The sequence below is a fragment of the Chlamydotis macqueenii genome, chromosome 5 (assembly GCF_036417535.1).
Source record: "Chlamydotis macqueenii isolate bChlMac1 chromosome 5, bChlMac1.mat, whole genome shotgun sequence".
Lineage (NCBI taxonomy): Eukaryota > Metazoa > Chordata > Aves > Otidiformes > Otididae > Chlamydotis > Chlamydotis macqueenii.
In genome coordinates this window covers 26,452,216-26,477,686 of record NC_141560.1, presented here as the reverse complement: position 1 = coordinate 26,477,686, position 25,471 = coordinate 26,452,216, and the positions used below count along the sequence as shown (strand labels likewise).

The 25,471-nt window shown below is 55.0% G+C and overlaps 1 protein-coding gene across 1 annotated transcript; it reads right to left on the bottom strand.

The window, feature by feature from the left end:
* Positions 1–7,823: 7,823 nt before the first annotated feature.
* On the bottom strand, positions 7,824–24,661 carry SYNDIG1L (synapse differentiation inducing 1 like). The gene is made up of 4 exons (XM_086748885.1): positions 24,529–24,661; positions 13,637–14,091; positions 12,265–12,402; positions 7,824–10,423 (listed from the first exon to the last, which is right to left on the bottom strand). Exons 2-4 carry the CDS (start codon positions 14,063–14,065, stop codon positions 10,265–10,267), a joined length of 726 nt encoding a protein of 241 aa, XP_086605011.1. The 5' UTR covers positions 14,066–14,091; positions 24,529–24,661; the 3' UTR covers positions 7,824–10,264.
* Between the last annotated feature and the right edge of the window lie 810 nt (positions 24,662–25,471).

The window sequence follows — 25,471 nt, the reverse complement described above, 5'->3', positions numbered from 1 at the left end:
GGCACTCAGTTGAATGAGTAATGTGGATGTGCAGGACGAGTGTGGAGATGTCCAGCATCCCCTCAGCAAGCAGAGCAGTGCTGGCTCTGCTGCTTGTGAGCTCAGCTTGGGGGAGTGCTCGGCTTGATGCTTGGGAGGAGCATCTTTGATCTGGGTTCTTCCCAGCTAAGGAGAACAAAAGCTTCACTTGGGGTCAGTACCAATGCTACCTTGGCTTTCTGGCTGCCCTGATCTTCCCTAGAGGGAGCAGAGGCTGGTAGAGGAGGGGACTTGTTTGTGTCCCCACTGTAGTCTGGCTGCTGGGAATGCTAAGCTAGGAGTCGGTGTCCTTTGCAGATTCCTGAGAAGCTGCCCTGACCTTTCTGGTCTTGTAGCAATAACTTTTCACACAAGCCTTTACTCTCTCACAGCTGGCAGCTGCCTTACTTTCCTAGGGTCTCTCTTCCCTGATGCCTGGAGAAGGCAGAGACCAAACCTTGTGTGCCCAGTGTCCCTGTGTCCCCTGTGCTGCAAGCTGAAGACAATGTGAGTGTCTCCTTGCAGCAAGCATAGATGCATATATCTCGCTTGTAAGAAACCAAAGCAATAAAGACTCTTCCACTCCTAGTCCTCTGTGGTTTCTTAGTCTTGCTTGTGTGACTTCTGGGTAAGGCTTTCCCCTACATGGCTGCTTCTAAAACTGGCTTGTGGGCAGGGAGAGCCTGTGCACACCTCGGTCCCTGCTCCTGTGAGGGTCCTCTTCTGTCTCCTGGGGCCCAGTGGGGCTCAGCCTTGCTGAGCTTTCCTGGGCATCGGTTTGCTTGAGAAGAGGGGGCTTAAGGTCATCCTGTGGCATACTTGGGCCTGAGCTAACGTGGTGGGGTGGCCCCAGAGAAGCAGTGCTGAGCCAGTGGGGTATCTGTCTCTTCAGGTACCACTTTGCTCTATGTTCTCGGTGCTGGTGGGTTCTCGCCACTGCCCATCCATCCCAGCAGGCCCTGTGCGGTCCCAGGGGAGGGGAACCTGGGCAGGGGGTGCCCTGGGGAGGGAGGCACGTGGGGAGCCAGGAGCTGCCGAGCAGTGCTGCATGCTGCTGCAGGGAGCCTGGGGCACTCAGGCTCTCTGTGTCAGGAAGTAATTGGAGTAATTAGCTGCCAGTGACTTCTCACCAGCGAACTCCTCCAAGGGAGTAAGATGGTAATTACTCCAGAATGATTACCTGTGTCTCTGAACCGCCGGAGGCTGGAGATAGCTGCTTTCAGCAGCAGCAGTGGCTGTGAAGGTGGACATGAGATCCCTGAAGCATGTCCTTCTGCGGCTGAGCTAAGAGAAGCAGCAGGGATGGTGGGTTTTCTGACTCTGAGTGCTAACACAGGCCCCATTTGGGTGGCCTTGAGGCTGAGGTGGACCGTGCCTGGCAGCAGGATGGTGGCCAGGGCATCCATTGGCATGACACGGCATGGTGGGTGGCTGCCAGCTGCTGCTGGGGGCAGGTAGGCATCAGGAGAGCCTGGGGGACCCTCTGTGCTGGGAGGTACCTGGTGCTCTCCAGGGCAGAGGGATGGCTTCTCCTGCTTCCCATCCGACTCTCCCTCAGCTGGGAGTGTTGCATGCCTTATGCCGGGGTGCAGTTGCAGAACAAATCTCTCCCTGATTCTGGCCTTGGGCTCTCTTCTCCCATCATCCACCACCCCATTGCAAGATATTTTTTGAGGATCCATGGTGAAGAGATATAAGTGTGGTGGTTTTTCTGCCCTTATCTGGATGCCTGGGTGGGGCATGGTGGGAAAATAATACTCATCCCTCTGAGGGGTTTTACAAGCGCCCTTACATTTCTCCCTCCCTGTGCTTTATGGCAGCAGGGTCATGGTGGGTCTCTGACAGCTGGCACCACCTAAATGGTGGGTGTTCGTTATTTACCGATGTAGTTCGTGGCTGAGCAGAGTTTAAGTGGCGAGGAAACTGTAGCACTCGATTTGTACCTGTCATGCTGCTGTCACATTGAGCTGGTATCGGGAGATGAATTTGAGGTGGCCTCAGCTGCTCCGCACTAGGCTGCCAGCCACTGGCAGACAAAGCTCTCCCTTTGCATGCGTGGAGTGAGGTTTAGCCCAGGTGCCACTCAAATTCCCTTGCAGGCGGGCACTGAGAAGTACTGACCCCAGCAAAGATAGAAATTAAAAAGTAAGTGAAAGGCAGAGGCTGGGGAGGCTGCAAAGCCCATAGGGAGCAGCTTCCTGCCCACCTGCAATTTAGGGCTCTGCTCCACCACTAATGCACCCCATTTGCATCTGTGGGAGGGGGGTTGCAGGTCCAGAAGGTGGGTGATGCAGCGCAGCAGAGCCTGCCTGGATGCCGTGCCATGGGAATAGCTGATGATGCCCAAGCAAAGCTTTGGGGCTCTTAGCTGGTGTGTGTTATCTCAAGCACTGCTTTGCTTCCAGATTCTGCACAGGCAGCTGGTTTGTTGGTGCAGACAGCAATAACATTGGTCTTAAAAGCATCTCAAGGTAGCGAAAGGGTTGGGGCTTGCAAGAGCTCCTATGCCTTGCTGGGATCATCTGAGTGGAGGGCAGAAAAGTCAGCACCACCATTCAAAGCTGCTCCTGAGCTGAGCACAAAAGTAATTCATTATCAAGAATATCTCTGTGGGGAGGGAAGCAAAGCAGATGAGGAGAAAAAGGAAAAAAGAGATCTTTTGGATCAGTAGCCTGCTTAATTCCCTCCATAGGTCCGGGCTACAAGCAACTAGCGCTGCTGAGCTAACCCAGCTGATGAGACCTTTTCCTCCTGTGTCCCCTGGGTATTTGTGGGGAACCATCTGGCTCTGTCCCAGCAGGTTAGAGCAGCCACCGCCAGGTCCCATTCCCTGTTCTCCTACCATCCCCTCTCCCTCTTTCCCATTAAAACCCATCTCTCACACACTGTGGCTGAAAATGTCTCCTGGAGTCCAGACATGGCCCACTGCTGCTCTGCCGTTGTCCTTCATGAGTATTTTTGCTGAAACAATTTGCCCTGTAGGTCTTCACGTCAGATCCACCTTTTCACATAGCAGCAACGGCTCAGGCCTCTCCCTGGTCCCTGATGGCCAAGGAGCTCCCTGCCTGCAGCAGCAACTTCTGGTGGCAATCTCTCATTGCATCTTCTTGCATTTCATCCCATCTCCACCCCTCCTGCCTTCAAGGTAGCCCAGTTTCTTTACTCTTCTTCTGTATTTCCTGATTTTGTCTCATTACCAAATGGCACCAAGGCACTGCTCCTTCCTATGCTATGCTAGTGAAAATATGGAAGATCAATCCTCATATGGATCCTCAAGGATTTTGCCCTCCTGAAATATTAATAACTCGTTAATACCCATCTTAGCTTTCTTGAACCAGCCTTCACCTGACAACTGTTGACGTGGCACCATCCCAGCGGTTTGGCCAAGGTCCAGATGCAGTGTTCCCCACCATTCCTCTTGGAGAAAGCAAGTGAGCTGATGTGTAACGCTAATTTAGCAGTCAACATCTGGAAAACGTTGGAGTTTTGGAGAAAATACTCAGATATGAAAGCATGCCAGAAAGGAAAAAAACTTCCATCTTTCTAGCCTAATACTGTCAAGATTTTACTGCCTGCACCTAGACTTTGATATATTACTTTGAGGATGGCATTTTGGCAGATATTGCTTTTATTTGCATTTCATATCTCCTTCCCTGGCTTCTTCCTTTGCCCCTCTCCCCATCCCTCCTCCATCACTTCAGTAACCTCAGCACTGGGGGAAGGTAGGAGAGCCGCAGCAGGATGGAGACCTCCCGCCAAACTCAGACACTTGAGAATAAAGTTGTATCTTCCTAGCATTTCTGAAGCTGCCTAGGGAGGCTGCCTCTGCAGCGGGAAGGACCCCAGCCCATGAGGCTGTCCCTCAGCTCTTTGTGCCGGGAGAAGACAGCACTCCAACGGCACTGTGACTTCCATGAGACACTGGGTTTGGTTCTGCCTGAAGTTTTGATTAAGCAACAAGATTGATTTAAAAATTAAGCCAGCAAACACTGAGCAGATTAAAATCCAGTTAAGTAAATGCCGTGTCTCCAAAAGTAAAGAGGGAGCCCCTGTGGAGTGGGGGGGATTTCTGCTGTGAAGCCTCCGAAAGGCTCCCAGGGATGGGAGTGAGCTGAGCGCAGCCCTGCAGCCAAAAAAGCTCCTGAGCAGAGATGGGGGCAGGAGGGTTGTGCTGTCTGTGTCCAGCACTGGAGTGGTCGCTGCAGGACACCATGGCATTTTTGGAGGTGAGGAATCTGGAAAAGCTCAGATAAACAAGGGAGCTCTAGAGAGGAGCAGTGGTGGGGAAGATGAGTCGCATGGGGAGAGAGCCCAGCAGCCCAGCCTCTCCAAGGCAGCAGAGGTGGCACCACGGGGAAGGGGAGCTGGGCAGACCTTGGTGGCACCAGGGCGGAGGGCTGGCAGCAGAAAAGAGCCCCCCATACGTGGAACCGAAGCAGCATGTTTTCAACACCAGTGGAAATCAGCCGTGTGAACCGCTTCTTAAAGGCCCAGGTGGCTGCTTCTTTGGCTTGCTGAGAAAAGGGGGTAGAAAAATCCCGGCCATGCGGAGTGTGGTGGAGTCGGGGGAGAAGAGAGGCTCTTCCACCATTGCCCACATCCCGTCCTGCTCTCTGGCACGGCTGGAGAGGCAGCTCCTCTGCTCAGGAGAGCTTGGCCCGAGTGGAGCTTCTGCACATTTAGGGTAGGAGGACACAGGCCCTCTCTTACCTGGGAGCTCACAAGTCAGGCGCTTCTGGCACTTGTTAGTCTTGAGTCTCCAAAGCCCCCAAAGCTCAACTTGTGAGGCTATTTAAATTGCATTTTTAAGATATACCTTCAAAGGGCAGCTGCAGTTCCCTTGCAAAGCTCTTGGCTCTGAGATACAGCCCAAGCACTAACAACAGCAAAACCGAGGTCAGCTCCGAGGAGCGGCACATCCCCAAATGCCCCTGCACCTGGACACTGCAGGGACATGAAGGGGGTCAGTGGGGAGGAGGCCATGCAGGAATACAGCCCCTTGGCACGCAGGGGGACAGATGAGCAGTGGAGGGTGATGCTAACACCTTGTGGTGTGTCACTCTCACGAACCAATCCCTCCCATGGCATCGCAACAAGCCCCATGGCTCACATCAGGCCATGGGGACAGCATCTGCCTTGTCCCCAGCAAGGGGTCTCCCCCACCTAGCGCTCTGTCCCATCTCAGCACCCATTATCCTCCTGCCCCATGGGGACAGCTCGGCCCCACCAGTGTGTTCCTGCACATGTGGCTACCGGAGGCTGTGGAAGAGGGAGCTGGTGTCTGCATCTGTGGGGAGAGGAGAGGTAATGAGCCTCCTCATTTCACAGCAGCTGATGCCTGAATGATGGCTCTTAATTGGCTTCCCTCTGTAAAAATCCTCTCCTGCCAGCCCCGGGAGAGAGGGCATTGCCGCAGGCTGTGCCTCCTCATGCTCTCCCTGCTGCAGGCTCTTTTTGGGGAGCTGAGGGGAAGGATAAGCTAGGCGAGGACAGGATAAGGATAAGCAGGCTATGCACTGCTAAATTTTTTTTAAATTTTTTTTTTGGACAGGAATAGAAAATTTGCCCTGTCTCAGATAATTAGCTATTTCCTTACTTGATTGCTGTAAAGGGAAAATACTGACCGCACCATTATACGAGGCAAAGGACTTGCTCTGCTTTTATTTCCCTGCATCTCTTTTCTTGCCAGCCTGCAGAGGACAAATGGGGAGAATTGAGGTATTTCTGCCCCACCAGCACTTGTTGCGATCCCACCTCACAGACGGGCGCTGCTCAGAGAGCTGGCGATGGCTTTGCCTCTGCAAGGGGCTGCGTCCTGCCAGGTAGATGAAGGAGCACAGCGGGAAGGACACCCCGCATCCTGCCTTGGTGGTTTCCACATCGCCCGTCTCAGGGATGACCCTGAGGAGCGGCAGGTTGGCTGGGAGGATGCGGGAGGACCAGTGCCCTAGTCGATCCCTTCAGCTGGAGGGTCTTGGGTCCCCCACAACCCGTATCAGCTTCTTTTCCTTTCTCCTCAATCCTCTCACCTCGTCCTTGTGGAAAGAGGAGCGAAATCCAGCACAGCCCCATCCCTGCATCCCTCATCACCATTTCCCGGCCACTGTCTGTAGCCAGTGGCCCCATTTTGGCATGTTGCAGCACTTGCTGAGGGGTGAATGGCATGAGCAGAACCAGGGGAAGCAGGCGGTGGCTCAGATGTGTTGGTTGCTCAGACCTGTGGCTGAGGTTCTGGTGCGTTTTTCCTCAGCAGCTTTCTCCCTGGTTGCGTCCCAGAAGGAGGCAATATCCAAAGTCCGCTCTTGCCCTTGTCATGGGCTCCGTCTACCCCATCCTTAGCTGCTTCCAAAGAGAAATGTCTCCTGGGAAGTGCTCACCTTGACATTGCAGAGGTTGTGAAGGGAGTCCAAGCTGGAAGATGTAAAGTTTTGCACCGCTGCGAAAAGAAACCAATGCCCAGCACACCTCAGACAGTGCTGCCCTGAGCTCCTGGCTGAGTGAGGAGCATCTCTAGGGCAGGTGAAGGATGGAGGGGATGTTCAGCCAGCCACAGGGAGTGGGGCAGCTCCATCCCCAGGGTCTTCTCTTTGGGAGGGCACCTGGGACGCCTGGTGATGGCACTTCTCACAATCCAAAAGCCACCCAGCGTGTGAGATAAGGGAGGGGGCGGTATCCAGGCATGGGCGTGGGGAGAGGGGGCAGAGGATGGGCTTTCTGGTGACTTTCTGTGTCTGTCTCTTGGTGTCACCGGCTTAGGATGAGGGCTGGGGGTGCTAGTGAGGCCACAGGGCCAGGGCAGGGACATTTGGGGAGCAGCGGGCAGGAGGGCAATGGGATGGGGTTGCTGGGGCCAGGGTGTTGCAGGATTGTGCCTGCCCTGGGGGTGCCAGACAGCACCTGTGTTCATAGGGAGAGGCACCTGCAGCCCGCTGGCAGGGAGCTCAGTTGCAAACAGATGTCCTAATTTATGGACTAATAAATCATGAAAGGAGGGGGGGGGCTTGTTCTGATACCTCATGGGACCCTTAAGCACCTCTTGTGCTTATTTTTTAGAAAATCCTTGAGCATGGGGAAGGACCACAGGTTGCTGTGTACACCCTTGTAGGACGTCACTATTTAACTGACCCCTCCCTGCCCTTGCTCAGCTCACAGAAGCCCAAATCCTCCCTTGCCAGCCACCAGGAATCCCTGCTCCACCACCGCCCCTCTGCATGGGCATGGATGGTCTCTGCGCTCCCTGCCCTTCACATCACCTCTCACAGTTGCAACCTGCCAGGCCCCCTGTGCTCCCTTCTCCTTTCTGGCATAGACATGTTGCTGGGCCAGAATCCGAGGCTGTTCCTCCTTTATTCCAAATTTCTGAGTATCTTCTGTGGGATCAGGACCATTACAGAGATCTGCCGTGGGGCTGAGGGTCTTATCTGGGAGAGGAACCTCTCCCCTGGGAGGACAGGAGGGAAGGGGCAAAGAGTCTCCTCTTCCACACCCACTGGTAGGGTTTAGTTTAACATTTGGGGTTTTTTTTTAAGCTCAATCCAGTTTCTGGAGCTTGCATCTTCCCCGACTGCTGTGCATTGTTGCCTTTTTGCTTTCTTCCCTTCTGCTCAGGCTGCTGCAGCAGACGCTGTGAGTCTATAATAAGTTATTCAGCAGCACTCTCCATGCTGGTCCTCAGATTTCAATTTCCACATGTTTCCCTTCAGGCTGTTTCCAACTAATTTCTCCATTTGCATAATGCCCCCCTTAGGGATGCTCTGGCACAGCCCCTTCCCCCCTCCTTTGACAAGATCATCAGAGATTCAGGCTATTAGCAGAAAATACTTTAATTCTGTTGGCCCTTTAGCCCAGTCCTTCCCCATGTGTCTCCAATTAATAAAAGACAAAGAGGTGAGTTGGGGTGCAGGGGGTCGGGGTGCCCACAGGGAGTGGGCTAGGGGCTGCTGGCCCCCCACCCAGCGCAGCCCCTGGAGCGAACCAGCTGGCAGAATTACAAATTCACAGCAAACGCAGTTCCTCATTGCCGATTCTGGTCCAGCAGCCCTGAGGATTTTGTCTGGACCAGGATCGGCAGGGGAGCCCCTCACTCCTGCCCCCCGACTCGGGGTGCTTGAGGGGGGAGAGGCGGAGAGGGGTTTAGCTGGGACAGCACTGAGCTGGCAAAGCAGCGGGTCTGGTCACCCCTGCCGCATGGGCACCCGCGGATGCTCAAGAAGGCTGAGTACAAGGGGGAGAGGGGAACGAAAACCATCCCTTGGCTGCTGGACGAGAGTGAGCCTCATCTCTCCTCTCTAAGCCACCTCACTTCTTCTGGACACCCCAGGCCTTCCCTGCAAATCCGGTCTCTCTGTCCACCATCAGAAGCAAGACCGGCTTATTCCCTCGTGATGTTCATATTCTTCCACCCCTCTCCCAGCACATTTTATTTTATGCTTCTACTACACACAGAGCAGCCTGAACATAATCCATGCTCCATTCTCTCTCTGTCCCTAATACTTGTCCATCCACACACAGCAAAAAAAGTCCATCACCATCCCGCTCCCAGCGCTGGCTGCTCACTGTCATCTACATCGCAGTCCATCTCCCTCCAAGCTGCCCAGACACTGGCTGGATCATAATGTCCTTTGGGAATGGCATAAACACCTCCAGGTCTAAGCGAGCCCAGCACTCCTGAAAAGCTCACCTCTTCCCTAGTGAGCTTTGTGTCCTTTAAACAGTTTTTTCCTGCTTTTTTTTTTTTTTTAGGTTTATTTATTAGCTCTTCCACATTATAAAATGTAATGGGAAATTTCAGACCAGCTTCTGAACAGGTCTCTGATGTGCTTCTCTCTTTTGTGGCTCAAGTACAACAGCGATCGCAGACATTAACATGCTTCTTTAGGATGAAATGTACATTTGAACAGTGCCCAGCTCGAGGAACACACTGTGCCCCTTGCAGAGCTGGCTGCTGCCTGCCCAGAAACCCCGGTGAGGGGCTGATGGGCACCCAGAGTCTCCCCAAAGCCTCCTGCGCAGGGAGGAAGGAGGCGGCAGAGGAGCCACGGCCAGGGTGAGAGAGGGTCAAGGTGGATGCTGGGGAGGGGGGTGAGGCAGGGCCTTTTAACACCGTCACACCAACCTCCGAAGCACATGATGTGTCACTGACAATGTACAAATTAGCCAGAGGAAGGTGTAAGTGGAGCTATGTGGGATTTCCTTGTGAGCAGAGCCTTTGGGTGGATGGAGATACCCCTCCCCGACGCATGGGAAGAAGTGTGTTGGTGTCACCCCTGTGTCTCGGGTTCCCTCCAAGTCTTCCCTCTCTCTGGGTGTCGTCCCCTCGCAAACAGCACTCCCATCCCAGGCTCTGTGTGTTATGTCAGCCCTTTTTTTCCATCCCTCTCTGTGTGTGAGGCCCTGACCTGCTGCTGAGAGTGGAGTCCTTCAGGCCCCCCACCCCTCCCAGGTGGTTTCTGGGGTAGAAATTGCAATTACAAGTCTTTTCAGGGCCCAGCACTGTGGGACGCCAATCTTATGGGGACTCCAACTTGCAATTATGACAGTCATTAGTAACGCAGAGAAAACCTTCTTGTCTTTGCCAGATGGTGTGCAACCACCAGCCTGCTTTCCTCCTTGTTTCTTGCCTGGGACTGGCCAGCGACTGGGATGTTCCCTCGATCAGGGGTCTGTCTGCAGAGGGATGCAGCGAGCATGCCCTTCGGTCATGTCCGTGCCATGTCCTCCTACTTTGCTGCAGCTGAGGTACCACCCCGTGGCACCAAAATTAGGATGTTGTCCCCATCACAGGAGTCTGGAGACCCCACAAGGACCCCAGCATCCCAGAGTTATTCCCCAGTGCCGTATCCCCTCTCCTCCCTGCGTGCCCCCTTCATGGGCCAAGCGTGGGTTCCATCTGACGGCTGTGGGGCTGGGAGGGGAAGCCGTGGCCGCAGAGCAGGAGTGATGGCACCAGCCCAGCAGCAGCACACAGCATCTCTCCTGCACATCTTCCAGCAGGCAAACGTGCTCCTCCTGGTCCCAGCAGCCAGGCCAGTGCCCAATTCCCTGCTGTCGGATGGCAACACCCCACAGCCTTGGGGAGAACAGGGGTCTACTGTTTATCTGAAAGGGGAAAGAGCCTGCGCAGGGCATCCAAGCCGGGGTCCTGCTGTGCAAGCAGCCCTTGCAGGCACTGGCGCCCTGCACTCCACAGGAAAGCTTGATCCCAGGAGGGCCGGTGGCTGGGGCGGCGCTGACGTGCGGGTGGCAGCTATACGTGGCCCCCTTTGGAGAGATACGCGATCAGCGCTACCACCACCCCGACGTACACTCCTGTGCCGATGGTTATGGAGAGCGCAGCGAGGAAGAGAGCTCGGCGGGAAGCTGAACTGGCCAGATGGAAATCTCCTTTGGAGACAGCCTTGCTGGTCTGGAAGGAGAAGAAATGCCCATTGCTCACAGCCGCACCAACCCAGCCTTTTAGCCTGCGTGCAGTCGTTTCACTGGTGAGTCAGCCCCCTCCTCCCTGGCCACTGCATCCCATGAAGGCTGGGGATGGACAGCCTACACACATTTCCCTGTGGATTTCACCTCTAAGGGAAGAGTGGGCTTGGGCCCTTTGTCTGCAAACCCCAGCCACCTGGGCGCTCAGACCCTCATCAGCCCAGGCAAACAGGTCGCTGCATAGGGGTGATGGCGGCGTCGTACCAACTAGATAGAAATGTACACATAACAAGTACTACCTAGTCTGAGGGAGCTGAGCTGCTACTTGATTTTGCCTGCATGGGGTTTTCAGTTGAAGCCTATTTGCCATAGGAGGGCTGATGAAGGCAGTGATGGAGGCAGATGTGGGTGTCAGCTCTCTGGGCTGGTGAATTCCAGCTTCCCTAAGTGCTCAGGGCACATTCAGAGCTACAGGAAAGACAGGGAGAAACTCTTCAGTAGGGCCTGTTGCAATAGGATGAGGGGTAATGGTTTCAAAATAAAGAGAGGTAGATTTAGATTAGATATTAGGAAAAAATGTTTTACAGTGAGGGTGGTAGAAAACTGGAACAGGTTGCCCAGAGAGGTGGTGGATGCCCCATCCCTGGAAACATTCAAGGCCAGGTTGGACGGGGCTCTGAGCAGCCTGATCTGGTTGGAGATGTCCCTGCTCCTTACAGGGAGGTTCGACTAGATGACCTTTAAAGGCCCCTTCCAACCCTAACCACTCTATGATCCTATGATTCCTAGTACTACCTACTGTTTGTGTCTGAGCTGCCATGTGGAGATCAGAGCACTCACTGCATAGACCCTGAATAAAGAGATGGTCCTTGCCTCAGTGAGTGAACAAAAGTGGTAGTTACAGCAAATGGAGCTAAATATAAATCGCACCAAATACATCATCACGTAGAGAGTGCACTGTGCTACCTTGCACCACGTGGAAAAATGTGGAATCAGCCACTCCTTCAGGCCCTAATCAGTTAAAGCTTCCCCTGCTTCTCACCGCCTCTGTGCCAGGTACTCATGCTATATACTTTTCCGTTTCTGTTTCTGTCCTCTTGATTTAACTTCTTAATGCCTCCTCCTCCCTCTATTCTTGTTGCAGCAGCATCTGTGCAAACGTAGAGTAAATCCCCTGGCTCTGCACAAATTATTCTGGGTCAGCAGCAATGTAAGCAAGCCCAGGCTCTGGGCAGAAGGCAGCAGCTCCTCTGAGCTGATGCAGCCCGAGGGCCACCACCCTCTCCAGCCTCTGCCGGCCCGGTGTTGGCTCACAGAGGTCAGCCAACGCGTGTCAGAAATACACGCAATGGGGAGGCTGTAGTGGGATGTGGAGACCAGGCTCCCCTTTGCGTCCAGTCTCCGGAGCAGCCTGACTCCTGCGGCATGAGCTGCCTCGGACCAGGTCGTGGTGTAGGACCTCTGCACTAGTAGAGAATGGGAGGGCAGGTGCGAAGATGTCATTTTCCTCAACCTGGCTGAAGGGTGAGAACCTGGGCAAGGGACAAAGGGGAGCCCCAGTTCCCTAAATAACACCCGAAAGACCCAAAGGAAAAGCCTGGCTTCCAGTACCCCATACAAGAGCCAGAGGGCTTGCAATGCCATAGCAGTGGTCAAGATATCCAGGAGCGAGCAGCACCCTTTGCCTTGGCCTTCAAGGGTCTGGGAATGACACAGAGATGAGTCTTAGAGCCAGAAAGGTGCCCAGTCCCCTCCAAGGGCTGCTGTGGCTTTCAGGACCCTTGTTCTAGCTCTCGGCACGTGCAGGCAAGCAAAGGGATCTCTTACCCCTTGGGAGAAGTAGAAGGCAGCAATCCCCAGGGGCCAGAAGCAGCACAGCATGGAGAAAAGGGCCAAGCCCAGGTGGTCCCGGGGGGGAAGCATCAGGAACTGATCCTCGCTTTCGCTGTCACTGGAGGAGTCACTCTGCAAAACCAGAGGGGTTCAGCATGTGCCCACCTCCCCATGCCACCCTGCATCTCAGCCCCTCTCCACCCACCTCCTGCTCCCTCCTGACCCCTTCACGTATTCTCACGTTTCCCACCTGCAAGTTCAAGGAGTGATTTTCCAAAAGATTTTAGCCTCCTCAGCCTGGTTTGATGAGAAAAAATGTAGCTCAGCAAATTCAGGAGCAGAGTGGCTTCCTGCCAGAGCAAATGCTGAGCTCGCTTGCTGGGGGTCTGGGATTTCCCTGGGAGATAGATAGTTTAAAACTGAAATATCTTGAGCTTTGGCAGAACTGGCTGTTTGTCAGCTTAAACAAACTTAAACAAAGTGCCTTATCCCCATTAGAGACTAGGAGATCGATATCCAGCTAAACTAATTTAGCAAGTGAGGGAAAGCGCCTGAATTGGAGCCTCCATCACAGGGGTGACATGTCCTGTCCCCTTAGCGAGCGCATCACTCAGAGCGGCTGGGCCCAGGCTTTGGGCACCGCTTGGCCCGCCGCAGACCGGCCTGGAAGTGATGTGTCTCGGTGCAGAAGGCATGCGGAGGTGGAGACAGCCCTGCTGCCCTCTGAAAAGGCCACACCACCAGCACCAAAAGCAGGAGAGCTGTGCTGGGTCATTAGAGATCAGGTTTGGAGGGCTCTGGGGATCCGTTCCCACCTCTCAAGGTCCTAGATGATGTTCCCAGCCTCTGCACTGCCACTTGAGCTGTGGTGGGGCATGGAGTGCAGCACAAGGCTGCTTTGCCAGCTCTTATTCCTCCTTTGCAATATTCATCTTCTCTTTATACATAAAGCTTTCTCTCAGCTGCTGCCATCAGGCATGTGAATTTTGCTGTTATGCAAGAGCTGCTATTTCCCATTAGCTCAAGTACCGCGGCAGCAGCCGGCTGCCCTCGTCAAAGGGTCCCCACATCCCAAGGGTCCTGCAGAGACGGCCCCACCTCCCCTTCGCTCCCGGCCAGCACACAGCCTCCTCGGGGAAGCTGCCCTCCTCCTGAGGTCTGCGGTGAGGAAAAGGGAGTAGAAATGATAAGGAGAAAGAAGAAATATTCTCCTGAGTTCACAGGGAGAGGCTGGTGAGGCAGGAGATGGTAGGGTCTAGGGGTTAAGCTCTGGGCAAAGAAAGGAGAATAAATGACCAAGAATTTGGACTGGCGGCCAAAGTTACCAGAGAAGGAGTTTGGTGCCATCCCACCTGTCAAAGCTCACCTCGTACTCCTGGAGCTCCTCCTCCTCCACCTCATAGGACACAGTCTGGATGCGGATGTCGCTCTCTACCAGGCAGGACTCTTGAGCCTCATGCCCGTTGGGACCTTCAGATGAAGCCTCTTTGTTTTCCGTAAAAGTGGTCTCACAGCTTTCCATCTTGCTGTCCTTGGCCTTGAGAGTGGTCTCATCCTTCACAAGGATGAAATTGGGGCCGTACAAGGCTTCAACGGCCAGCTGCAGGGAACTGGCATCCAGCAGCTGGTGAGTCCTGGCACTGCCAGTGTTTTGGAAGATGTAGGAGTACAGTTTCCCTTGGCAGCGATGACTGGGGTAGTCCTGGCTGTGATGCTGGTGATAAGAATAGCTGCTCCGAAGGTGCCCGTTGGCCTTGGCCAAGAGTGGGTTTTGGAGCTCACTCATGCTCTCCATGCTGCTGGCGGTGGCAGGGAGCAATCCTGAGGGAGCAGAGAGAGTGGGAGGGAGGAGGCTGTTATTTCAGCACGGCAAGGGAGCAGAAAAGCCTCTCACCCATGCGGAGCCGATGTCAAGATGAGGCTAGTGGGAACAGAAAGATTTGGCAATGCCAGAGAAAATAAGAGCCCTCCCTCCCCCTCCACAGCCTGAATGCTATCTCGGCAAACTGAGCATCTCTTCATCTCTCCCCAGCTGGTAGTAAGATAAGGATGTAGCCCTGCAATGAGATGATCTGATTCAGGCTGGATTAAGATGAAGATTTGCTGTATCTGTAACGTGCCTTGAGATGGCCACGTGCAGCCTGACAGGAAAGGACCCACTGCATCTTTTCTGCTGGTTCATAACATGTGCTGCGACAAAACGTTACTGACAGCACAGAAGTAGATAAGATGCTGACAGGCACCTGAGGGGCCTCCCTGACTTCCCAAAGCGGAGCCTTACAGGGCGAATTACAGCCTTCTGGGCATGACACATGCACCTAATTGCTTTCAGGTATCTAGGGCTCTTCCAAGGCTAGGCTGGGGCTGGGGTAAGAGTTGCTAGCCACAGAGGGAAGCCAGGAGGCTGCTGTGAGGACATGGAGGTGGCGTTTAGGCTGGGGTGAGGAGTGTGGATGCTCAGATGGCCGTGTGGAGGAATGGAGGGATGCTGAGGTTACATGGGAGGCACCATGGGGCAATTTAAGCAAACGACTCATCTTAACAGACCCCTATTTAAACCAGCTCCACCCCTGGGTACAGCTGGCAGCTGCGCAGCCCTGGCTCCGGGCCACTGATTTCAGAAAATGTCGAGTCCAAATGGGATCCTCAGCTACAAATGTCACCACGAGTTTTTTTCCTCAGAAAAATCCACCCCCCTCTCCTTTCCTCCATTTTAGAGCACTGAAACCTTGTGCTGCCTTTTTTTTTTTTTTTTTTTTTTATGAAAATTTCTGAGAGGAAATATTTCAACCCCTTTTCTTCGGAGAAGCGTTTGCTATTTTGGCTTCCCAACCCACCTTGGCACAAAGAAAACGTGTAGTGAAATATCAGCATTCCCCAGGAGACAGAAACAATTACTTTGCGCTCTTCAGCACCCGAGCCCTGTGTTTTACAGCTGCTCCCTAGCACGTTCCCAGCTCCTAGACTGTGCCACCTTACTGCCTTGCAACCCCAAATGTTGCTGTCCTCCTCAGAGACCTCCGTTGCTGCCTCCTCTGCAGGATGCTGTGTAGCAGAGACACGATTCCACCTGCTACAGGGTTCCCTGAGGTGCACTAGGCTTTCTGAAAGAAGGCACATCACCTGGGCTTTAAATCTGTCCTCAAGAAGAAAATGTAAATCAAGAAGTTGGAGTTCAAGACTCCCGAGAGTGAAAAACCCAAGTGGTCCCATCCCCTTGGCCAAACTCTGCCATACTACAAAGGTCTGAGTACTGTACTGAGTTTTAAACGGCCCTGTCGATGGGCTTTGTTCTGGCAGTGGTCATCACGTTTTGGAAAGCTGCCCAGGAAAATGTTCAAAACCACTCGTTTGTTGCTAAAACTCTACGTTTTGGTGAACGCCCTCCATTTCTCCCTCCCCCAAAACATCCTCTGCTCACTGCAGTCTCCCACCTTACTAATAAAGCCTGTAATGGCTCATACGGCAGATGGCCACTAAGTATTTTCAAAATATTTAAGGGAGATGCGTATTCGTAGCACAGACTTTTTTTTTCCCCCTGTACAGAGCTAGAGAAGCGCAAAGCTTTATCCCAGTTTTCAGGCAAGGAAAGCAGGAAGCTCTTCCTTTCTTACCTCAATATGCAAATCAGATTTCCAATAAAATATCTCATTTTTTAACAAAACAGTAAGGAGAGACCAGTCCAAGCAGGAGCAGCAGCCCAGCTCTAGCAAGAGAAAGTTGGACATCTGCACCTCATCACAAGAAATGTTTCTGGCAGCAAGCTAGGGCAGGGAGGGATGGGATTTTGCTGGGAGCTACCGGAGGGAGCCGTCTCCAAATGCACTGAGGAACACGGGCAGATGGGCTGCGGGCAGGCTGCTGGCCGCCGGGCAGCAAGCGCTGCCCGCATGGAGGTTGCTGCTCTGCTCACTTCAGATCTCCAGCGGTGAGTTAGAGGAGGGGGAGAGCTGTGCGGCAAAGCCATATGTTCACTGCAGCGAGCGCTGGGAAACACTCAGAGTGTGGCGGGGGGGAGAAGGGAAAGGAGCCAGGAGGAACTGGAAAGCTAAAAGCCAGCTTGGGAGGCAGCAGGTACCACAGACCAGGGTGGGAGGAATGTGTCTGTGCAACTGGATTGCTGCTGGACAAGGGCTCTTCTGACTTTGGGCATCCTAAATGATGCTAAGGAGGCCGGCTGGTGGGAGATGGCTGGCTGACCTGGGCTGGGAAGAAGAGGCAGAGAGGGCTTGCAGGTAGCAAACATTTCAGGGTGAAGAAACCATGGGTAGCAAAAGAAACAGCAGGAAAATACTGCTGGAAGCATGGGGAAGTCTCTGTGAATGTGGGCTGGGCAGGGCTGAAGTCTTTGCCCCAGAGGAGTGGGGAGAGCCCAAAACTCTCTGGTCCCTCAAACTGCCCTGGAGTCAGTCCCAGGGCAGGGCCAGCACCTCAGAGGCTGCACGAAGCATGGCCAGCGCAGGGCTACAGCTAGAAGATCTTAGTCCATGCTAGTCTGGTACCCTCTGGGATTATAAAAGATTTACCTGTACTAAACTCTCTTTTCCTTGCTGCCTTCTGCTCTTGGGAGTTGGGGTCAATGCTGTCTCTGGTAGCAGGATGGGGCGATAACAGGGCTGCAGGGATGGGGAGCAAAGTGCAGAAGGAGATCTCACTGTGCTTCTCATAAATAGGCAAAGGGACCACCAAGTGCAGCCCTAGCACCCTGTTCCAGCATTTGTCATCAGTGGGGAGGGGACACTGAGGGCCGGCATGCTCCGCCCCACCAGAAAGCATCCAGGCCAAAACCTCCCTCTCTAACAGCTGATGTGAAGAGTCCCAGTGCCAGAGGGGTTAGAGATGCTTCTCACTCCTTAGTCACCAAGTTCGCCTCATCGCATAAAGACCTTGCCTGGGTGCACAAGTGTGTGTGCTTGTGTGCACCAAACGGTCTGGGTTTGCAGGTGGAGACGAAGGCCACCAAACTCCTAGAGATGGTATTGGAGAGGGAAGGGCAGGGGAGGTGAGGACCAGCCCTGCGTGCACAAGAGCAGGGAAGGACAGAACCAAAACAGCCCTGCTGTCATCTCCAAACCCCGTTTGGATTATCTAGATCCTACAGTGAATTTAGCCACACAGGGACTTAATAAAGTAGAGCCTGGTAATAAATTCAGCCTAGTAATAAAGTAAGTCTGGTAATAAAGTACGCTTGGTAATAACCAGGCTTGATGGAAGAAGAATGAAGCCAGCAGATAAAAGCAAGGAAGCTGTAAAAGACAAAATTGGCGAAGAGTGGCCATTCTCCATCCTCATTACCAGTGTGACTGGAGAGTGTGCATTCCCAGCAGCCCCACGGGGCTACTCCGGGCGGGCAGCAGGTAAGGCAGTGGGAGGCTGTTAGGTGCCCAGGGAGGATGCACACATACGAGTGTGCACGCACAGCGTGAGCCCAGGGGGAGGGCACACCTGGGAGGAGGCAGACTCCAGCGCCCTGGTTGAGCTGTGGACTGTTGCTGCAGCCCTACTGCTGAGACTAAGGGCTGCCGGCTCCCTAAGGAACGGCCTCCTCCACTGCTCGGCTGCTCCCGTAACCACTCAGCAAGGTAGGGCACCCCAGGCTGGTAGCAGCGGTCCCCAGCAGAGTGGGAAATGCACAACTGCGTTGTATACTGTCAGCTTCTCAAGGGGAATACTGGATAAAAGGAGACAAAATGAGGCGTGAAAATAAAGAGGTAGCAAACTCAGCTTTGCGCTTCACAGACCTCACCTCCACACCACATTCCCTGGGGCAGTCCAGGTCCCCTCGGGACCATCCTGAGTGTTTTTCCCCCCCACACAAGAGGTGCTCAGGTCGCTAGCTGCCCCCACCGGCAGCAGTGCAGCCCTCAGAGGGACCCTTGGCACAGATGCCAGCTATGATAAGCCCAGTTAATAAGAAATTAAGTAACTGCTCCAGGAATCAATCCTTATTTAATTGCCCTGTCAAGCAAATACTCTGCCTTGCTTCCCGGGCTCATTAGCCAGTTGTGACTGCGTTCCATGTCCCCAGGCTCCTAAGCAAGAAAGTTGGCCCATCCTAGCCAAAGGCTTTCCCCACCCAAGGAGGCTGGTGCCGTCAGGAAGCAGTGCCTAGCTGGGCGGCCATGCCCTGGCCGATCAAAGTGCAGGGGACAGTGCAAACACCTGTTGCTGACCCAGCTGATGGGAAGCAGCATCACTGCCAGGTACAGCTGCTGTAACCCTGAGATGGGATGGGCCCACTCCTGGCAGCTCTTGGTGTAGGGCAGGAGGGGAGGGTGGTGGGCCATGCCAGCCCCAATGGGCTGGCAGCGGTGGTACCCAGAGAAGGAAAGGGGTGTGGTAGGAGCAGCAATGGGAGGGAAACGGTGGACAAAAGGTGCGGGGCAGCATGTCTGAGCCAGGCAGAGAGCTGGGCCCTGGCCACCAGGATGGAGAAGAAAGGGACTGTGGAGCTGCTGGAGGGGAAAGAGTTGGTGAGGACCGCGAGGGAAGGAAGAAGGTGACGCAGAGTCCGTGGACATGGATTAGAGGGAGGACAGCCAAGGTGTTCATAATGCAGAGGATCTAATTCACAACTTTGATGCAGCCAGTTTGATGGAGCTGGGAAGAAGCGAACAAAGCACTTGACAGGTAAGAGCCAGTGCCTGGGCAATGGGCTCCGGCTCCAACAGAGACTAAATTGCTCTGAGAATTGGGACATGATGGGCTGCTTTTCAAGGTTCACAAGTCAAATTGGGCAATTTTCAGGTGGAAATCGAGTCTTTATTCTCCCTGATAAAAATGTTTCTCCGCAGCAGCGTGTGGACCCGGCTGTGCTCAGAGCCAAGGCGGAAACCCACGCTCCTCACACCCAGCCTGGAGCACGCAAACGGGGCGGGGGTAGGGGAGGCCACCCTGTCCCCCCATCCCCCGGCCCGGCACTGACGGCCCCCCCGACAGGGCCCAGCATTTGGAGAGGTGGCCGCTAGATGTCCCAGGCACTCCACGCTGCACCCACTCGCGGCCGCGGAGCGCGGGGGAACCCGGTGGCTCCAACCCGCCCCGCCCTGCCCCGGGGGATGCGCCCCTCACGGAACGGAAAGCAGGAAAGGGCTCACCCAGCTGGCAAGGGGGAAGCGTGGAGGGTGAGGTAACAAAACACATGGGTGCGTGGGTGGCTAGGTGTATAATTAGCAGGTTCGGTCTCTCTCAGCATCCCTTTTTTTTTAGCTGGAGATGCAAACAAGTAAATAAGGCGGCTGTCAGGAGTTTCCACGGGCTGTCCTGGGTGTGGGTCTCCGGGGTGCGTGGGACCAGGGAGGGGGCAACACAACGGGGCTGTTCTTGAGGGCAGCAAGGTGGCCTGGGGCAGCCAGCTGAGGCCGAGCAGAGAGAGTGACCTGGCCAGCAGCGTTGCGCTGGGGAAAGCTGGCTGGGACAGGATCAGCGAGGGCAAGTTCTGGAGATGCCAGTAGCAGCACTGGGGCGGCCCTCTTGGCCTCAGAACACGCCTGCTAGATTTGCACCCAAGCAACCTTCAGCCCTGCAGCGCCCTCCACATGAAGCCCCAGTGATGCCAACCAAAACTCACTGACAGCTCTCACTGGAGGCTTTGTCACGTTCCTGTTTGGGGACCCAGCAGGCTTGCTCGGAGGCAGCGGAGGTCAGGGCGATGACTCCCATGCCGGGAAGCTGCTGGGGCTGTCACTCAGCATCTCCAGTTCTTTGAGGCATCAGCCAGTGAGGACAGCTTGGGAAGCTGTCGGGCTCTGTTATCTGCAAAATGCTAGCTCAGGGTCAGGGAAGAGCGACTTCCCCTGCCTGCTGCGGCATCCAGATCACTGGCCTGGAGAAACATGAGCTTAGACTGGGTCCAGCCTTCAACCTCCTCTTCCTCAGCTCAGGACCGCACTATGGAAATACCCTAAGGTTGCTGCCTGGAAAGAGGGGCAACATAGAAAGCCTACTTAGAAATATCCATGCCTGTAAAGCTACTGGGAGCCAAACTCACTGACCCCTGGTCTCTGGGAAGCACAAATGCTTCCAGCACAGAGGCAGCCCTGTCCCCCGCTGAGACCAGGCTCCCTGTCCGACATACCCAAAGGGACACCAAGCATCCCACAGGAGAGCTCACAGAGGTTCCCCCAGATGTGTTTACTACTGGGACATTCTCACTGCTGCTGGAAAGATGCACTGGAGCTTGTGCTTGCAGATTGCAATTTTGGTCATGGCTGATTTTCCTGTGCTAATAGTTACAGTCTTCAATTTCACATTAGTTTTCTCCATCACTATTTATACCCAGTAATGAACTGAACACGGTGGGTATCCTATATGGCTCCACACTCTCCTCCCAGCTTGCCCTATTTCACCCGTACCCTTTGCTGCGGTCCCACCATCTCCATTTCAAGGCTTTTCTCCTGCCAGTGAAGTCCCACAGCCCCTTAATGGCGGCAGCTGCTGCTGCTGCCTCAGGACCCTGCATCCCATCCTCCCCACAGACCACTCTGGGGCTGCCCGGTCCTGTGGCACAGGGTGAGCATCACCCTTAGGGAGCAGCCACACCCTGTGCTGGAGCAGACCCGTGCCTCATGCTCCCCGCCAGGACCAGCCCTCTGCCCCTCAGCCCTCCAGCTCATCCTGCCCCAGGGCCGAGCCCAGGGTCCGCAGCCCCAGGGAGGCTCTCTCTCCCAGGGCCTGTCACCCAGCACAGAAGTGATCCACCAGATAGGACCTGGCTTTCTTCCAGATGAGAAGAGAGACCCGCACTGGCCAAGACCAAGATGGAGATGTCACAAACGGTTGGCAGCAGGCATCGAAGGGACAGAGAGAAGTCCTCCCCTTCGCAGCTGTGGCTTGCTGATAGAGCAGCTTAGCCACAGCACCTAACTCCATCCTTGCATCTTTCTGCAAATCCTATCAATCGAAGCTGGCAATGTAAAGCGGCTGCTAAGGACTGCTCATTTGTCTCTGTTTAAAACATATCCGTACTCAAATGATTCACAACCACCCTGAAGGCTAGCGCATGCCGGCACCCTCCTTTCCCCACCATCCTGTTTATTTTATCCAGTGTCTGCCTGCCTCAGGGCTATTTCCACTTTGCTTACGCTGGCCTGATTCTGCTGGGGATGCACAGGGCTCCTCTACAGTTCAGATGTTTAATTCATTTGCCAACGATCTGCTCTCTCTTTAAAAATCGACTTACGCTGTGGAAATGACACCTTTCTGGCTTACTTTTCCAAACCCTAAGTTTCCAAACACAGCCTGTATTTATCGGCAGTATGCCGATCTCCTGGTTCAGCAAACACGGGGAATCGCTCTCTTCCCACTCTGGCCAATGTCTGCAGACTCAGACAAACTTCAAGGTGTTACATTATTACCTGGGTCAATAGGCGTAAGCCAAACCAAATTCTGAGCCTCTCTTTCGTATTTGTTATTGCCACAGAAATTGGATGCTCGGGTGGAGATGTGCCCTCTGTGTTTATAGAGGGTTTAAGCTGGTGGGAGCTGCAGAAGAGGTTTATTCTGTATTCAGGAACACAGCTAGAGGAAAGGCAGCAGCTGTCCCCAGCCAGCCCACGGCTCTTGTCTGTCCCGTAGCCCCAGGGCGCCAGGGGCGTGCAGAGGACGATGCTAAATTATCATCCATATGGTGTGGAAAGAGATGCTACAAAACGATGTCACGTTTTCCGTTCCACGGCCCTGTCAATTCCCGACCATGCCTTGCTGAGGGGCCCTGTGGGCTGCTCCTGCGTTTGCTGTGTGGATGCTTTCCCTCTCTTCCTGGCCCATTTCTCTTCCCTGCCAATGTCACCTCTGGACTTACACCAGCCCTTCCTGGGACGGGGCTCAGGCTGCCGCTTGTGCCCATCTGCAGACATAACATGGCGCAGGAGGTGGCTCTGCTCTGGGTGAGCAGCACCAGCGGTCCCGCACGGGCTGAACAAGGACATCCTGCTCATGGTCCTTCCCTGCTCTCCGGGTACGAGTCCCAGCACCCTCCGTCTCATCCTGCCCTCCCATCTTGGAGGCTAGGAGGGCTTTTGGAGAAACACTCACCCAGCTGAGGAACAGCACCAGCGTGGCCACCACGTCATGTCTCCAAGCTGGTGCACACATGCCCCGGGCCAGTTCTTCACACCAACAGCTGAATCTCCAGACACAGAGCTTGGAGACCAGAATTGTGACCAGCTCTGCTTTTCAAAAGATACCTAAAGTGTTTCACTCCAGAAGGAAACTGGTTTAAGTAAAAAAATTATGAGGATCAGCGGAGCCTCCCCTTCTAGGCTGAGCAAAGCATTTGGGCTCGTTTGCTGCCTTTTAAACTTGACAGAGAAGCAGCAATAAAAAAGCAATTTGGAGGAAATCTATAATGGCTTTTTTCCCCCCTCTCTAATGCTGTGGCTTGGCCCTTCAGCTGGAAAAGTCAATAATTTGCCAATCACTAATTCTACAGATAGAGAAAAACTGTCTGAAGTCATTGCCTGAAACCACCCTCTGAAAGCAGCAGGAGAGTTGTGTCCTGCGAGCGGTGCCTGGCAGTCCCAGACTCCGGTACAGGGCTTCAGAAAACAGGCAGAAAAGAGCCAAAATCTGCCCGATTCAGAGACCATGCTTGCAAGGGAGCTGGAAAATAATTACAGGCATGGATATTAAATGGGAGGCAGGGCGATTAAGGGGTAAGAGAGACTTAGGGAAGGGGCATGGTGTGTTGGTATCTGAGGTTTAACGGAGGGACGGAGGTAGGGACGGAGTGGCACCAGAGGCACCCAGAGAGGAAAGTGAGGAGCAGGAAGGGCAGAGCTTCAGGCTGTCCATCAAGGTGAAGGATGCTCCTGGGAAGCTGCAAGTGCATCCCATCCCATGCAGAGGGGCCATGAAGGGGGCAGCCAAACGACGAAGGCCTGAAGTGCCCGTGCCTGTGCCAGGTGGCCATTCCCTACATCCCACAGGCTGCTGGGATGGGCAGGACTGGCCCCTCTGGGGTTTGCTCCTTTGAGCTTGCAGGTGGCAGAGGGGGACTTTAATGGGCAAGTTTTTGCCGAGCACTTGGTCGCCTCTTGGTGATGTCTGCAGGCTGGGCTGAGGGCTTGGGTACCACGCAAAAGCAGGGATCTGCTGTAGAAATTCACCGTGACGGAGCTGCAGCAAATTACTCATTCTTTAATAAGGGTGTTTATTACCTGCCTCTGATGGTGGTTCAGGGAGCCTAAGTGAAGCGGATTCAGCTCCCCAAAGCTTTAGCTCTGCCAGCCATTTTCATGACACGAGAAACTTTTTTCCTGGAGAAACACAGTCACTACATTTTGGCTTAGGTAATTCCTTCTCCTGACAGCCTACAAAGTAACCAGCCATTATCCCCCAGAGACCAGAGCTTTTTATTCCTTGTGTGTTGCAGGCAGGCTCAGACCCGGCTCCCCTGCTTATCCCCGGTATTTACCTAGCGCTACCTTCCCCCTGGGAAAAAGCTTTCTACTGGTGGCAGATTCTAAGCTCACAAAAATAAATTTATTTTTTTTTTTCCAGAAGCAAAGCAGGCAGCCCAGTAAAGCGGGTTTGGGGAGAGAAGCACGGCTTTTGTGAGACCCGCAGCAGCTTCGGAGAGGAATTGTAAACAGGCACCGGGCAGAGATGGAAAGTGCTTCCCTTCGAAACTCCTGAACGTGCGGCTCTTCCCCTCAGACACAAGCTGGGAGGGCATCCGCAGGGCTCTAGGGAGACGGTGCGGTTCAGGGGAGACATTTCCTTGGCACAATTCATGGCGCTGGCCATGGCCCTCTCGACCGAGGTCCCCGGGCCGGGTGCATCCTAAGGATGGGCAGTTGGGGTGGCCGGTGGCTTGGTGGCTGTCCCCAGCTGCTGAAGCTCCTCAGCAAAAGGAAATGAGCCCCTAAACTTCATCCAGCGGCGGAGCTGCCCCCCAGGGAGGGAGCCCCGATGGCTATTTGGGTCCAGGGTGCCCATTGCAGTTGCTCTGCTGTATTTGGCCTCCAAAACTTTTGCTGAAAACCTTAGATTTCGCCCACCCCAGAGCCTTTAATCTGGTAATTTTGTCCTGGTTTCTCCAGGTTGCAGCCTTTCATCTTTACGATCCCCGACACATTTTTCCCACCCCACGGGGCCAACCCGAGCTTCCTCCCGGCTTTCCCCGGGGACTCACCGAACTCTCCCGCGGCACCCCAAAGGGAACAGCCTGGGGTGTTCCAGACCCTCCCCCCCCGCCCCGGGAAAGCCACCGAGCAAGGCTGCGCCCACCCGCGAAAGCGGCACGCGGGTCCTTACCTGCCCGTGGGAGAAGGGCTCACCCGCCAACTTGGAGCGGCGGCGGCAGCGGCAGAAGCGGGGCGGCAGCGGCGGGCATGACGGCGGCGGCGGGGAGGCCGCGGCCCTGTCGCCCGGGTGGGCGTCCGGCGGCCCTGCGGCGGGAGGGGGGCGGGCCCGGCCGGGGGCTGGCGGGGAGCGGCACGGCGGAGCCCCGGCCGGTGGCCGGGCCGTGCGGCGGCGGCGGCACCGAACTTCACCCCCGCCCCGTCCCGAGACCCCCCTCCCGCCGGCTGCCTGCGGTACTGCCAGCCCCTACGGCTGAGCGCCGCGCATCGCCACCCCTCCGCTCCTCCCGGCCTGATCTCTCCTCCCGCCGGCTGAGATAACGAGGCAGAAACTCTCTCCCCTCTCTTCTGTTCGCTGCATTTCCCAGGGCGCAGCCCTTCCCACTCCCCCTGCCCTTCCCACTCTCGCTGCCGGAGCTGGTGCTGAGGGGTCAGGCAGCTCCTTTGCCGGCTCAGACGGGGATTCCTCTGCTCTGCTCCGTAGGGACCCGGGTGGGATGTCGATTTGCCTCACGCACACCTGGCCATCGCTCCGGTGAGCGGAATTAACGCAGATTTGCATCAGCACAGCAGATGTCAATACCGCAGCCCATCCTTCCTGCACCCCCCCCCCCCCCCAGCCCTAGCCCAAGTAATCCCCTGGGGAGCCCGTGCTGCTCCCCCAGGCTCTGGCAGCTCCCCGAGCCCCGCACTGTCTCCCCACTTGCCCCTAACCTCTCCGTGTGGCCCCCGCAGCAGCTCTCCCGGCTCAGGAGCAGAGGCGCGGGCAGCTGAAGCCTGGTCCAGCCGGGGGCAGCTGACCGAGCACGGGCAGAGAGCTGCCTGCCCTCACCCATCCCCAGCGCGGCTCTGCCAGGAGCAGACCCTGTCGCAGACCCAGGTGTGACCTACAGCCA